The 15027-nt window shown below is 42.0% G+C and overlaps 1 protein-coding gene across 5 annotated transcripts in view; it reads right to left on the bottom strand.

Moving 5' to 3' along the window:
* Positions 1-15027, bottom strand: part of myo3b (myosin IIIB) — a 71669-nt gene that overhangs the window by 16737 nt on the left and 39905 nt on the right. For all 5 annotated transcript variants that reach the window (XM_017424590.3, XM_025007705.2, XM_017424589.3 and 2 more), the window contains 8 exons: positions 14204-14281; positions 12583-12788; positions 9735-9846; positions 9423-9585; positions 8954-9034; positions 7473-7569; positions 5450-5501; positions 4429-4552 (listed from right to left, as the gene is read on the bottom strand). In XM_017424590.3, the coding sequence (XP_017280079.1) occupies positions 4429-4552; positions 5450-5501; positions 7473-7569; positions 8954-9034; positions 9423-9585; positions 9735-9846; positions 12583-12788; positions 14204-14281 (913 nt within the window). The remainder of the gene's footprint in view (positions 1-4428; positions 4553-5449; positions 5502-7472; positions 7570-8953; positions 9035-9422; positions 9586-9734; positions 9847-12582; positions 12789-14203; positions 14282-15027) is intronic.

The following is a 15027-nucleotide window of genomic DNA, read 5'->3' on the forward strand; positions in this document are numbered from 1 at the left end:
CGGTGGAGGGTGGTGGAGAGGCACCTGGTGGCTGCAAAGCTCGTGGGAGGACATGTTAAACAGCCGAAGGAGGGAGCGAGAGGAAAATAAAACAAGATGTACTTGTGAGTGTGACCTCAGTGTGGGTAAAAGCTCTCCCTGCTGCAGCTGTAAAGCACAGAAAGAGCTCGGAGCGGCAAACAAAATCAATTCTTATTGACTGAACCATGTTATGCACTGAGGGGACATAAGTATCCCCATAAAGTCGACACCTCTTTAACTATCTTTCTATTTGTCGTTTCATCCTGTCGAACAGCCAGGTTAACTACCTTCTGAGGCACAGAGGTAATTGGTGTCTGTGTTGTGGTTTCATTTTATCTGTCTCTCTCTTGACACGTGTGTTTACCACAACTCTAATCTTCAGAGAGCCTGTTAACATAAGTAGCTCAGCTTTCATAAATCATAAAGTCAGCTCTGACTGATCCTCGGCACCATCCTGTTTACCACGCTGAGGAGCATAAGCAGCACTCTGATCATATCTGCCACTCGCGAGCAAAAAAGCTTTTCTTTCTTCACACGTCCCTGTGACTAGTTTGCAAACACGCCGCATTAATATTCAGGCTGGTGACAGGTGACGGAGGGTGGCACCGTCTTGTATGTGCAGCTTACACGACTACATGGTGTATCTGCAACTTTTTTTTTTTTTTTTAACTGACAAAACATGGGAAATGAAAGGTTAGGAGTGCCTGGAGTAGAAAGGGCTTCAAAGTGAGAGTTCAAATCTTTTGAAGTGGGGTTCTGTGGGAAATATATCAACAATTAATATCTTATCTGCTGTAGATAGCTCTTTGAACAACCTCAGATCGGAGAAATAAAGTATAATTTTGATCAGATTGATGAGATAATGACTGGTCTGAGCAGGTTCAAATGGATTTCTGCCATCCTACAACTCTAATCTAAAAAAATCATAATGGTTCATGCAGATTCTATTAAATAGTCCTTTACACTGTCCAACCACTCTATACGGCTATTTATAAAGAATTGTATGGTTATTTGCAAGCATAAATGGTGGCAGCAACATCCAATTGCAGCACATCTTGTGCAGCATGGGGCTCTTCGTGTAGGAGTATTGTAACATTTCTGCTGAAATGCTAAGGCTCCTTAATGAGGTAAAGGCCTAAATTTTATTAAAACCATTCGAGACTGCCTTTATCACATCTTGTCTGGGTTATTGCTGTTATAGGTCTCAACCAATCATCGCTAAGGTGTCTACGAGCTGTTCAAAATGCTGCAGCTCGTCTTCTGACGGGTGTTGTGGAAGAAAATCAATTTCCAGGCACTGTTAGATGAAATCACTCAAACAGGGTTATTTATGTATGGTGCACGACATACAGAGAGCCTTCAAGACAATTATAATTAACATCAGAGTCTCGGGTCTGAACGGGAAGCTCTGAATCAAAGCTCTACCTCCAGAGTCCACACAGGAGCTTATATCGAAGATATTCTAATGTTTGTAGGCGAGGAGGAGACAGGAAGCGAGGTCAGTCTGGTTTCAGTGAAGAGTAACATGGTCATTTGGTGAAAACCTCACAGGCTGTGGAATTCAGACAGAACATAGTCAAGACTTGGACAGTCAGGTGTTAGCTTATAAAAATCTTGCCACCACACGGGGTGGAAGAAAACATGATCACATCACACCTGAGCTGGCCTCTCTACACCGGCTTCCTGTCCATTTCAGGGTCCGGTTTAACATTTTGTTGCTTGTTTTTAAGTGTTACCTTACTGGTCAGAACTCCTACACCATCACACTCTGGCCTGAGCTGAAGCGGCAGAGTTTCCATTGGAGACCACCACCACCAATCTGTGGAACGGCCCTCTGCATTTTAGAGCTGCTCAGACCATCAGTCATTTTAAATCTGTTTAAATCTCATTTGTTTTCACTGGCTTTTAGCTCTAGCCCAGCAGGACATCTTGACTTTTAGTGTGCTAGTTCATTTATTTTTTTATTTTCTGTGATTTTATTGTATTCAAGTTCATTTTATTGCTTTTTTTATTACTACAGTTTATGCTGTACTCATAAATTATGATTTGAAGTAACCATGTAATGCAAAACTAACAAAAAAAATAACATTTGCATGAACCATCTTTGAGACTGGACTTGTTTTAAGATGGCAGCAATTCACTTTGGATTGATGAGCTAATGGCTAGTCCGAATGGGGCCAATGCCAGTCAGAGTTAAACTATTTTTCTCCAAACTGAGGTCGTTCAAAGAGCATGGAGTGAGAGCAGCTGATTAGCCTGGTGTCAGCTCTACAGAGAAACAAATCTGACCTGGTTTATTTAAATCTTGTAGAAACGATCCAGCGCCCGTCAGGTCACCCCCTTGTGTTTTAACATTATGGAAGCAGTGGGCAGAGTGTGTGTGTGTGTGTGTGTGTGTGTGTGTGTGTGTGTCTGGAGGGGTGGAGTAATTCGATTTCCACGGCTAATTTTCTGTTTCTCTCCGCCGGTGTCCTGAAACACTCCGGGTCGAGCTGCAGCCCGAGCGAACTGATGCAATCACCAGAGGCGACAGCAGGATGAGACACAGGAAGGAGCCTAGTCTCCAAACATCTGGCAGGGGCAAGGCTTCTGACTCTCTCAACCTCGGGATAAAAAAAAAAAAGGCCCCTCAGATCTGCAGGGATCAAAGTGTGCCCTGGGTGCCTGAACCACCGTGGCCTCCCTCAACATATTCAAATGGGGTTTCCTGAAGACACCACAAGCAGACCTCGGAACGTAAACGAGGCGGAGAAAAAGGCAGCAATAAATATCTAGAAATGTGTGCCCTCCTCGTGCAAAATACGAGAGCTTGTGAAGCTCATTGTTGTCAGGAAATGTAAATATGTTTTAGCTGACAGTAAATGCTTTCCAGCGCTTGAGGCTAATTCAGTGTGTGGAGAAACCTTTTTCGATTACTCTAAAACAAACGTTGATTCAACAGTAATAGATATGATGTTTGGAAAATGACAGTAAAACAGAGATGACCCATCAGCTCAGAAGTTCCTGACCTGGAAATCAAAACCTTCAGTTCCCAAGATAAATGTGAGGGGATCACAGGTTCACCACAAAAATGTCCGTCTTCACCACACGGACTTTGTAGCACAAGTCTTTAAAGTGTTTAATCCTCAAAGACTGACATTTAAAGGAGACCAGCCTCAGCTATCGATTGACTTCAGTTTCTTATTTACTCTTTTTTTTTGAAAAAGACAACTTTTTTTAGATGCAAAATCTGTATAATTCTGAAAAAAACTTACTTAAAGATCAAGATTTTTTAATTGATTATGATCAGGGAATAATGTAAAAGCAACTTTCCAGGACTTTTTCATCTTTTTGTTTAATATGTGGAGAGATTTTACCGCCATGTTTTCAATATTTCTTTGCAGTAATTATTGTCAAAAGTGTCTCATAATGAAAAGCTTCATGTCATACAGTGATGAGTACTGTCATATTTTGTGGGTCAAAAGCTTAATTCCTTGTTTTATGTAATTTTATGTTTGAGCTTGTCAATAAAAGGTGCATTTATTCGGCCCACCCTGCCCCTCGGAGCTGCTACTTTAGCACTTTGTGTGGTTTTACGGCAAAACACACATTTTAGCAAAAAATGCAGCGCTTCCTCTTTTATAATCACTCTGCCTTCATAAATTTGTCAAACAACGCCTCTCTGAGCACCCATGATGCCTGGGAGCGGGGGTCACCTGTACGCAGCATTACCGAATTAGCCGCTATCTAACCCAGACCTGCTGCGGCGTGCTGACACTAATCCCAGGCCCGCTGGAGAGCTCTGTCTGTGTTACAATATCATGTCTAATCCCCGTAATCTCTCAGCCGCACCGCTAAACGCTATTCCACCTCGGCCTCTTACCTCATCCCCTCTCTAATAACATTAATGAAGGGCCGGGGCTCTATCACCGAGGCCGCCCTGGTGGCGGGCTGGGTGACGGCCGTAATCAGAGGCCCCCCACCTGCACAGCCACCCACTCAGCCTTCCAGGCTGCAGGAATTAATGTAATTCATCGCCCGGGGCAAAAAGCAAACCAAACATATGTTCAACAAATCAGGGTTTGTGTATTTTCTTGTCACCGTTACTGTGCAGGTCTATTAGAGCCGCTGATGAGATCCTTCAGCGAAGAGCCCGCCACGTGGGAAAATGAAAGCTTTGAAGTGCTCGTGCCCCCTTCGAAACCACCTCCCACTTGCCGTTCGGGATGATCTGACCCGGGTTATTAAAACGCGGCAGAAACAATCACCCACAATGCTGTCAACAAAGACCGGCAGCAGAGGATTGGCTTGGATGAAAAGGTTGAAAGGGGGCCCCGTATTAAAACTGGCACTTCATCCATTAAAGCGGGATTTCTACTGTCTCTTTGTGTAATTACCTGCACCCGCCAGCTCTGCGCCAGGGCTTACCTTGTTTACTCTGCACGTCTTGCAGCCTCGCTGTCTCCCTGCGAGGCTTCGTTACACCGTCTCCTGCTCTGCCTTTGTCTCTCCTGACGTCTTTCACTTGCCTGTCTCGGCTGTCAGGGCCAACCTTGAAAGAGGAGGCGTAAACACACCCAGAAGAGCAATGTCAGTGAAAGCTCTGGATGAATAGATACAAGTTAAAGCAAGCTTTCTAATTTGTTTTTTTTCTATTTAGTCATGTAGATGTTGCATTCATTTATTTACAATTTGGCACTCATAAAACTCAAACCCATTAATGTGCTTTGCAATGTTAATCAAATGCTAATGCAATTGCATATCCCCCCCTTTTACTGGCCCTACCTCCTAGCAAACAGCACCACACTGACTTAATTGTGAGGGTTAAAAATACAGCACATACAGACTTCCTCTCATATTTAATTTTATCTTTGAATAAAAGAGCTATAGGAAAGTATTAATCTGCTTAACATTTCTAAGTACATCCTCCAAAGGATTTTGCTTTTTTTAATCTTACATATGCTCAGCAGAGTTACTGGCAAAAACTGTACATTTTCCTCATTTCATCCTTTCAACATCAAATGGTGAGCAGCAAAAATTGGATCAGACTTCAAAGACTGCAATGTGCTCCAAGTCACGGAGTGGCTCTTCTATTTCACATATTGAATCCGAGCAGGATATCAAAGTGCTACCAAAGAACCTCAGGTCTTTACTAAAAAAGGGGTCTAACATCTGTAGAAAGAGGAGCGCAAAGACAAATCACCTCGGGGAAGAGCGAGCATTTATTCTCAGCCGTGAATTTCCAGCCTTTTGATTCTCCCGTTCCTGTACCACCCTGTCTTCTCCACTGAGATGGAGGTTGGAGCGAGAGAACTCTTTTGTCTCAAGGACTCCCAAAAAAAAAAAAAAAAAAATTCCCAAAGAATAATCTGGGTTAAAGCTGCTTTTGTTAGAGGAGCAGCATTTTTGAAGGCATAAGAAAACTGTTTATTGATATTCTGTAACTTACGTTTCTTTTATGTATGTCATCTAGGGGTGTGTCTTTGCTCTTTAGGCTGTACCTGCGGAAAAAAACAACACACTTTTGACTAAGATAAACCTAATAAACATATACTTAATAGACCGGATTTGTCTTTTAGCCTCCTGGTAGGAAATAACTGGTTTATGCAATCTGCAGACTGCACAATGTGAATATTTGTACATGATCACTTGTCTTGCATTATTTAAAACAAACAAGGAACACCAAAGAGACGACATGTGCGCACCCGGTGCCAAAAACAGTCACGCTCCGAGTCTGGAGGAATCAAATCTGATCCAGTTTGGAGCTGGTGATGCAAAGTGGAGGCTCTGCTGTTTTGGATGAAAACAGCGAAATTCGAGCGGAGGCAGAGAAGAGAGCTATCAAAAGGGAAAAGAACAGCATGCAGGTGAGAATATAGTTCTTACAGGAGGAAGAAAAATGAGCCAGATCATGTCAAAATAAATATATATGGAGAGATTCCAACACTGATTAAACAGAATTGTTAAGTGGAGGTTTGAAGTTTTTTTTTTTTCTCACCGAGGAATATGATTGTAAACATGGAGAGAAAAATCCCAGATGAGGCCCGGCTCAGTTGGAGTATATAACAAGCACAACATTTTCAGATGTGTAAATCTAGTATTTTGGAGCTGGAGTCTGGAGATGAATGTTGACCAAAAAAAAAAAAATAATAATTTAAAAAAAATCACAGAAGATTTGATTGAGACTTTGTGCTGTTGTGAATTGTTTTATTTTCTGACGTGCAATAAAGTTAAAAAAAGTATGTTCCTTTTAAAGCTGCTGTAATATATATTTTTTAAATCTAAAATCATTCGGGAAAATATTCAAGGGATTTGTGATAATTGCTAAAACACACCCCGTGTGCTGCTGTGTCGGTGGCTGCTCTCCTGGTATTCACATGCCTTCTTAATGACTGGCCTGCCCATCTGCTGAATAAACACGAACCCCTCCGCTCGTACATCTGGAGACCAGCGCGGCACCCAGCCCCGTTTGTGGTCAGACAACTGTGCTATCCTGGTGGAAAGTTATTTATTACATTTTATAAAAGTGAGAGAGGGCGGCGCACGGGGGAGGAGGAGCTTTCTCCTCTGGAGCAAAACACCAGAACATCACAGGGTAAAAAAAAAAAACATGAATGACAGGTACAACATGCAAGACGTCTTCCATAACAAGGCATATTAAAGGGCAGTGCATAATAAAGATTTCTTGAAGGAATGCATATCGCCCACTACCTTTTTACGCCATAGTTTTAAACTAAAAGCATCTTATGTATAAAGATAATGGAGTTACAACTGTTTTCATCAAACCTTGAAAATGTAACACACAATCTTGTGCACCTCCGTCTCATATAATCTGTTAGTGCTTTGAGTATGTGTTGTGAGTAACTGTCAGCTTCTACCACACCAAATCTTAGCTCAATATCTTTAAAATTAACTGAGGTAAAGATATTTTTGAGTAGGCTAAGGTCAATTAGCTTCGGCTGCCATCTTGAATGGGATTAACTCCAACCGTAAATTAATCGTACATATACATGCAACAATTACTCTGAGAGTTTCATTGAAATCCGTCCAATGATTCATGAAATATTTTGCTAACAGACGAACAGATTCGACTCCAATAGTTAAGTAAAATGTTGCACATAAAGTATTTGTTAGGGATCACTCTCGGCTACTACCACACCTTATTTTTGCTCAATATCTGTAAAACGGACTAAGTTACAGCTGTTTTTGTGTTTGCTATGATCGCTTTGCTGTGGCGGCCATCTTGAATGGAGTTCCAAAAGTCCATCAGTTGTAGATTACTTTCTGAAAGTTTCAGTAAAATCCGTTCAGTGATTTCTGAGATATTTTGCTAACAGTACAGACAAATGAAGATGCGCAAACAAACACGGGCAAAAAAACGTTATCCTAAAAAAAAAAAAAGTGGAAAAAGAAGGAGAAAATTTGGAGCCAGTCATCACCAGTCCTGTGGGAGAATGGAAGCCGAAGCTCACCTCGTGTGGCCCTCGTTGGTGGTCTTTCCTCCAGCCTGAGGGGGACATATGTCCCTCTGGGGTCCGTGGTCGTGACGTACCCGATGGCCCCTGTAAACTGCACAGATACACCCTCCTGTGGTGAAATTACCTTCAGTCTTCCCTCCTCCTGACACAGTGTATATGGTAATAAATGTAATCAAAGGCAATCACTGCATTGTCATAAAACACTACTTTAGTTATAAATTAGCTCAGCACAAATTCCAGGAACGTAGCTGGAAAATATTGTGTGATTATTGAGACATACGGGGCTCAGATGGATGCTGAACCAAACGGGCTGGGTTACTCTCGACAGTTGGCTTTGTGTCTTTCTGGTAAACTTATGTGCGCGCACACACACGCACACAAAAAAAAGAAAAGCTCAAGTACATTGTTGAGCAACGGTTGTATTTTGCATGGTCTAATCTGATCGATGGTGAGCTTGTCCCCCAGGCCCTGCTGAGATCTGAGGAGCCACCAGGCTCATGCATTTGAAAGGCATCTGTTTATTTTCAAGATGCAAATGCGGCCCACCTCAAAGGCTCTAAGCTGCAGAGAACACACAATGCGAATGTGCTGGAGTGTAGCGCCCGGAGGGAGGGTGGCTGAGACCCCCACTTATGTCAGGTTCAGGTTCCCCACCACCACCACCACCTCCTCCTCCCCTTGAACCCCGGCGGCCACACACAAACATGCTTGTCTAAAAAGAAAGGCGGCGGCAGAGAGGCTTTCCTCACACCAAAACCATGTTTACCCATTCTGCAGCTTTATTTACAAGGGTTTAATGGAGCACATTTACACAAGGTGCGCAGGCGACTCCGAAGCTTCGTGTGCCAGATGAGGGCAGCCCTTAAGAGAGCCAGAGGAAACAATGCCAGATCTCCTCCCCCCTGCCCTCCCCTCTCCAGCCCCTTTTGGCACCCTCTCTTGTCCTCCGGTGAGAGGCTCCAAGGATTGGGGGGGCTGGGGCTGGGAAGGTTAATGTGCCCACTTTGATCTTCGTCAAGGCACACTGAGTAAGAATTAATTTACATTTCAGATGAAAAGGTTGACAGTATAAAAAGGCATCTTGTTTCTGGTATGTGAGAGCTGTGTAATAGGCCAGGAATTTGAGAGAGGAAGTCGTGAGGAAACAGAAGGGATAAGCCCCTCTCTTGCCTTTACTGGGAATGAGATGAAAGGGAGGGGAAAAAAAAAAAAAAAAAAAAAGATCTCAGTATGCACTGTTCTTCTCAAACATGGGGACCAAATGCTGCCCAAACTTTCAAAAGCTTTCCTCTATGCATTAATAATTAATTATTACTATTTCGTGGGCCACTCGTGGAGATCAAAAAGGTGTTTCACAAAGATGCGAGGTTTTTTCGGCGCTTATTCTTTGTGAGAATGCAGATTTCCGCCGGACACGAGGCTGCGTCAGACAACCCAGATGCTCGCAGTTGAATATAAAACGAAACATTTCATACCTGACTGTATGCGCATCGCAGCCTCTTCTCGCTCCTTTTTTATTTGCTTGAGACTCTGGCGTGCGACGTATCCCCTCCAGGCTGGAGAAAGACAAAGTATGTGTGTGTGTAAGAAACTGCTGACCTACCTCTGTGAAACAAAGAAGGTATACTACACAAGATCCCACTTCAAAACTCCGCTAAAGCAGGTGGCGAAGCGACGGATCCCTTTGAACTCTCTGGGGCCTTATTGTTTGCTCTGAAGCATCGCTCTTAACCCTCATGGGTCATCCTGTGGTTATCAAACTATCTCTTTTATGAAGACCCGCACAGCGAGGCACAACCCTCACAAAACCCCGTAATCTGATTCCCATCACAACTGCAACCGTTTCATCAGCACGTGATAAAAGAGCACATCAGAACTCCGTGCTCATTTGCATCCGTTTGACTAATATTTGAATAAACCCCAGTTTAATTACTCACACTCTACCTGACTGAATGACGATGGCCCCGCGGTTTCTCCTCTCCTTCTGTTTTCGGTAGCGTCGGGCCGCGAGCCAGCCTTTAGTGTAAGCCTGCATCACCACCACCCGAGCTATGACCTCGCGCAGCAGCAGGTTCAGCTGCTCCACGTGGTAGTACTTCAGAAAAACCTGAACGGACGATCAGTTCTGGTTAAAGTCTCCCAAACACGAGTCTAGTTCAGTGAGAAACTCATTCACCTTGTTTTACTGTTCTTTACAGACACAAATCGTCTCTTTGTTTAACTTTCAGGTGTTTAAAAAAAAAAGGGTCACCTTACCTTTGTGTGCCCCATCACCCAGTTCTGGAGTTTGGCCCGGTCCAGTATGGCCACGGCGTTCTCCCTGCTCTTCTCGGGCATCTGATGAGCCCGAAAGGCAAGACAGTAGTATCTGCAAAGGAGAAACCATTTACTATTTTAAAGATCAAGAACACAGTTTCAGAGTTAAAAACAGTCTAAAACAGGATGAAGTTTGAATTAAGTGTTTTGTAGATGAAAAAGATAGAATAGAATATTGAAAAATTCAGTTTTAAGACCCAATTTCAATTTCTTAACTATAAACAAAAACTGCATTTCTAAAAACAAAGTTTTACAAACTCACAGGGAAAACAGATGATGGTTTTCTTACCACAGGAATGTGACACGCTGCTAACTCTGAGTGTGTTTTTCCAGGATGTTTATAAAGTACAGATAATGCAAACCAACAAACATTTATTTGTATTTGGTTGTGAATGTGCTGAAATAGAAACACTGACGTGTTCATGGAAGCATAAAGCTTCTGATCCACTGACCACAGTGGTGGATTAAATAATCCGGATCTTTCTGTGTAAAATTTAAATTATTATAAAATGACTAATTTTAAAGGAATATTTTGTGAAACTTGTTACCTGCAGACATGTCATGAGGTAGGTTACCAAACCCTGCTTCAGTAAACAGACTGGAAACATTAAAGGGATAGTTCTGATCTTTTGTTGTGGGTTTCTGCGGAAATGTTTCCTGTCGGAGCTTCGAAGGATCTCAGATTAGAGAAACTAAATTTTATTCTGACTGGTTTGATGAGCTAAACGCTAGTCGGAATGGAGCTAATTTTTGTCTTTTTATGATACTTTTAGCTTTGAGTTAGCCTTTTACAACTTTAAGCTTTTTTAAAGAGCTTTTTGCTACTTTTAATATTTTGTTGTTTTTTAGCTTTTAGCTAATATTCTGCTACTTTTAGTTTCTAGCTAGCATTTAGCTACTGATAGCTTTTAGCTAACATTTTGCTAGCTACTCTTAGCTACAATTCTGCTAAGTTTAGCCTCTAGTTGGCCTTATGCTACTTTAGTTTTTAGCTTGACTTTTGTTACTTTTAGCTCTTTGCTACCATTTTGCTCATTTTTAGCTTCATTTTAACTTTCAGCTATTGTTTAGCTACTTTTAATTTTAAATTTTAAATTTTTTGCTTACATTTTATTACTTTTAACTTTTACCTAGTGTTTTGCTTCTTTTAGGTTTAGCAACTCAGTTTCAGCTTCTTCAGCAGGTTCCCTGGTCCTTCAGCGCTCACACACTGTTTTTGCAGAAAAATACTTTTCTTTTTCCCCCTAATCTTCTCTCATTTCAATACTAAAAACACCTTCGGCTCTGGTCTGTCAGTGCACGTCGGTGACACTTCTGTTTATCCCAAACATCGCCTGAATCCACCGCCCGATTCTGTAGTTTATAAAATACCAGCACAGCACAGGACAGGACAGGGCGGCTCCAAGTGTTTGCAAAGCGACATCAAAAGTCCAGATCTACTGGTTCGCCCCTCGTGCTGGTCAAAGAGAAGAAGAAGAACAACAAGAAGAAAAACTTCTTTGAACTCCACTCCCCGCCTCAGTCTAAAGCCTTTCATACTAATTCCTGTTGATACCTGTTATTTCTTTGATGGTAAATACAAAGCACTGCAACATCAGACGAGCCTTTGATATGAGAGCACAAATTTAAATCAGTTTTCACTAAAAGGTGCAGTTTAGCCATTCTGGTCGGTCCGTACGACCTCTGACGGGCTCAGGCGGGATGATATGGATTCAAAATCAAGGTTAAAAATCAAACAACACACTCCGCTGTTCACACACTCACTGCAGAGACAACAGCAACGCCTTCATGCCGGGTCGTGTACGATCCTCTAATAATCGCTTTATGAAATCAGGAGCACGAGAAGGACGTGCGAGGACGCATCATGTGGTCATTCAGAGTTTTCACAGTTATACTTTTAAAGCTTCCCTAAAGCTGTGAGACTAACCAACAATCTCAAAAAGGGTTGTTTTTTTCCCACACACCAGAAGCCCAAGTTAATTAAATTTTATATGAACTTAAAGCCTCTGCATTAAAGGTGGCTGACTATTTTTCAAAAGAAAATTGATCAAACAAAAACTGTTTTTTATTTTATGTTTTTTTTTCCCCCCACAGACTCATCCGAACCTGGTCTTTTCTCATTTGTTTGTTTCTTTAAAATGACTCAGGATGTTGCGATTTACTTATAAACTTGTGGCTAACCATCATAAAAGCAGCGTTTGATGCTCAGCATTGAATTAGTTATTAGATCATGTCCTATATTTTTAGCTACCAAAAAAACAGCAGTCTTATGTAAAGTCTCTCTAATGATGAAACTTGTTTTAATTGTGTTCTAACATAAAACCACTGGGACATGCAGACCACATCCGAGCCTTTCCAGGTCAACGACTGCAAGAACAAACTCTTTATGAATAGTTAAGGGAAACCTATTAAAATGCATCTCCCCTTATAATCACAGTTCCTCCCTGTTTGATTTTTATCCATATTTTCCAGACTACAGTTAAAAGAGTTGTAAGATTAAGTCTTACTCTATCACTAATGACTGCCAATTAGTCAGCGTCCTGCTCTGCTCCACTTGAACTTCTTTCTAATTAAAGAACTCGTGGTTTTTTTTTGTGTGTGCGATGTGGAGCTGGGATAACTTGTTCTGCTCGCTCTCTGGGGTTGTGTCAGCACTTTGCAGAGCAGGGAGGTGGAGGGGGAGGTGTGTGTGTGTGTGTGTGTGTGTGTGTGTGTGTGGTGGGGATATCTGGAGAAAGTGAGGCAGATGGTACGANGGGGGGTTGGTTCAACTCATCGCCGCCGCTACCTGTTGACAAAGTCCTCGATCGGGATGCGGTGGGAGTAGCCTTGTCGGCGGATGTTCACCGTCTCCAGGATCCCCGTGTAGCGCAGCTGCACCGTCACCCTCTCGTCGCAGAAGCGCAGCGCCTGCCTGTCGTCGTTGGGTTTGATGCAGCGCACAAAGTGTGGCTGGCCCACCACCATCTTAGACAGCAGGTCCATCAGGGAGTACTGTGGAGACACAGCAAGGCAGCAATAAACCGCAGGAAAGGTAGAACAAAAGCAGCATAAAACTGTTATATCATTTTTTACTATACATGTGAGAAAATATATTATGATTGTAGCTTTTCTCCATTCTGAAGTGCCAAAAGTACTGAACAGTTGTAAATTTTATAGTAAATTATTAGAGGAGTTTTACTTTTTTGTGCAACTGAATCATGAACCTCCTTTCCACCTGTTTTATTACTGACAAACTGCAAACTAAGAAAACAGAGTGGATTAAAGTTTACTATTAGATGCATTCAACATGCTGCCATTTAGAAACTGAAGATATCGCCAAGCTTTTCTTTAATGTGCCTTTTTTTTAATGCAATGTCCTCGAATGAAAAATAATGAGTCAGTACAATTCTTAAATAAAACTAGCAGTCCTTGAAGGACTGCACATTGCCCACCACTGTGATGTCAAAGTTTAAATCAAAGAGTGTTGTGTGACCATTTAGCACTCTTTCAACTTCTGACACGACTAATTTTAGTTAAAAATATTTTAGAGGCATGACTATGTTTGCTAAAGTTCATCAACACCAGCTATTTTGATTACTGGAGTTTTGAATTGACAAAAACATGAGATTTTATTAATCTGTTTTTTTTACATTTCTATTTTCCCAATGGTTTGCAGTTTCCATGCACTTTAAATGAATGTTTTACCTAAATTAAAATATGAAAAGAAAGTGGTTCATTTGTTTATCCTAGTGATCTGTAGAGACAGTCAGCAATTCACAATATCACAATTATTTTGTGTTCTTCCCTCTGATGTAAATATTGTCATTTCTGACCCCATCTTGCTTCTATGAAGTCCACACAGCTACAAATAAATACAAAACCTAAGGGTTTAAAATGATCCCCAAACCAGTTGGAACATCACTGTGAAATAGATTCGACTTGTTTGAAGGCAGTCTCTTGTGTTGATAATGAGCCCTTAGTGAACCCCATCCAGAAACGCCTCCATCTTCTCTGAGCCGGAGCTCATTTAAAATAAACTGAGGCAAAGTGGAAAACTGTTCTGTGGTCATACAAATCTAAATTTGAAATTCTTTTTGGAAACGCCATATCCTACATACTAAGGAGGAGAAGGACCCTTCAGCCTGTTAGCACACAGCTTAAAAGCCTGCCTCTCTGATGGTATGGGGGTGCATTAATGTCTCTGACATGGGCAGCTTACACATCTGAAATGGGACCATCAATGCAGAAAGTTTACTCCCCTCCATCAAAGAAGACCCAGGATTGTTGAAAGTGATTGTGGAGTGTTAAAAAGCTCTGAGTAACAACATGAATCCAGCAGCTGCCTCGTGAAGCAGATGTTTGTGTGCACTTATAGCTTCTTCCTTGTTCTTCTTATCGGGAGGTTATTAAACATGGAAAACACCTACACGGAAGTAGGACGCCACAGTCTGTCTCCTCATGTTGGTGGTTTCCTCTGGGTGACGCATCATCTCCATGGTGTCCACCTGAACACAAACATTCACAGCAGAACAGGTCAAACCCGGAGCAGAGGATGCAAATGAGATGCGGTTTATTTGCACCCCGGCTTCCTCTGTGGGCTCTGCAGGGGCGAAGGTATTATTTTACCAGGTCTCTTTCCTCTAAATAGGCCAGTCGGGAATACACAGCTGTACTAACGGAGCCGTCAATGCTACAAAAAGCTCATAAACACTTAAAGCTAACAATCTAGAGAGTAATTCAGCACTGCTGTAGGGCAGGGGGAAAATTGCAGAGCATTCAGAGTAATAGAAGTTGCCGTCACCGAGCAGAGAGTCTTTCGAATGACGACGAATTAACGAGGACACAGTTTAGGCCTTATAACGGCCTTTGCTGTTCATAGCTTCATCAAAATTAATGATGCAATAGATATTTTATGGTGAGTCAATGTAGCAAAGTGCATATCTTAATACTTTATTTCATTCTTGCTGAAAGGAAGAAAGGTATGTTCTGGAGTACATGCAGTGAGGAGTGAGATCCTCCGACACTTTGCTCTTCTGAAAGCAGATCACACAAGTTACCACTTCCGCTGTTCTAACAAACGTCCCACTTCTTTAACTTTTACTAAGCGTCAGTTTCCGTCAACTTTTCTCCAACTCTGATGGAGAACAAGAGAGCATGCATATTACATCAGTCACACGGAGCTGTTATTAGGAAGCCTTCGCCCGTTCAAGAATAACTGAGTAGGTGGAAGCACATCAAAGAGGAGCCGTTT

This window comes from Kryptolebias marmoratus, linkage group LG6 (genome assembly GCF_001649575.2).
Source record: "Kryptolebias marmoratus isolate JLee-2015 linkage group LG6, ASM164957v2, whole genome shotgun sequence".
Classification (NCBI taxonomy): domain Eukaryota; kingdom Metazoa; phylum Chordata; class Actinopteri; order Cyprinodontiformes; family Rivulidae; genus Kryptolebias; species Kryptolebias marmoratus.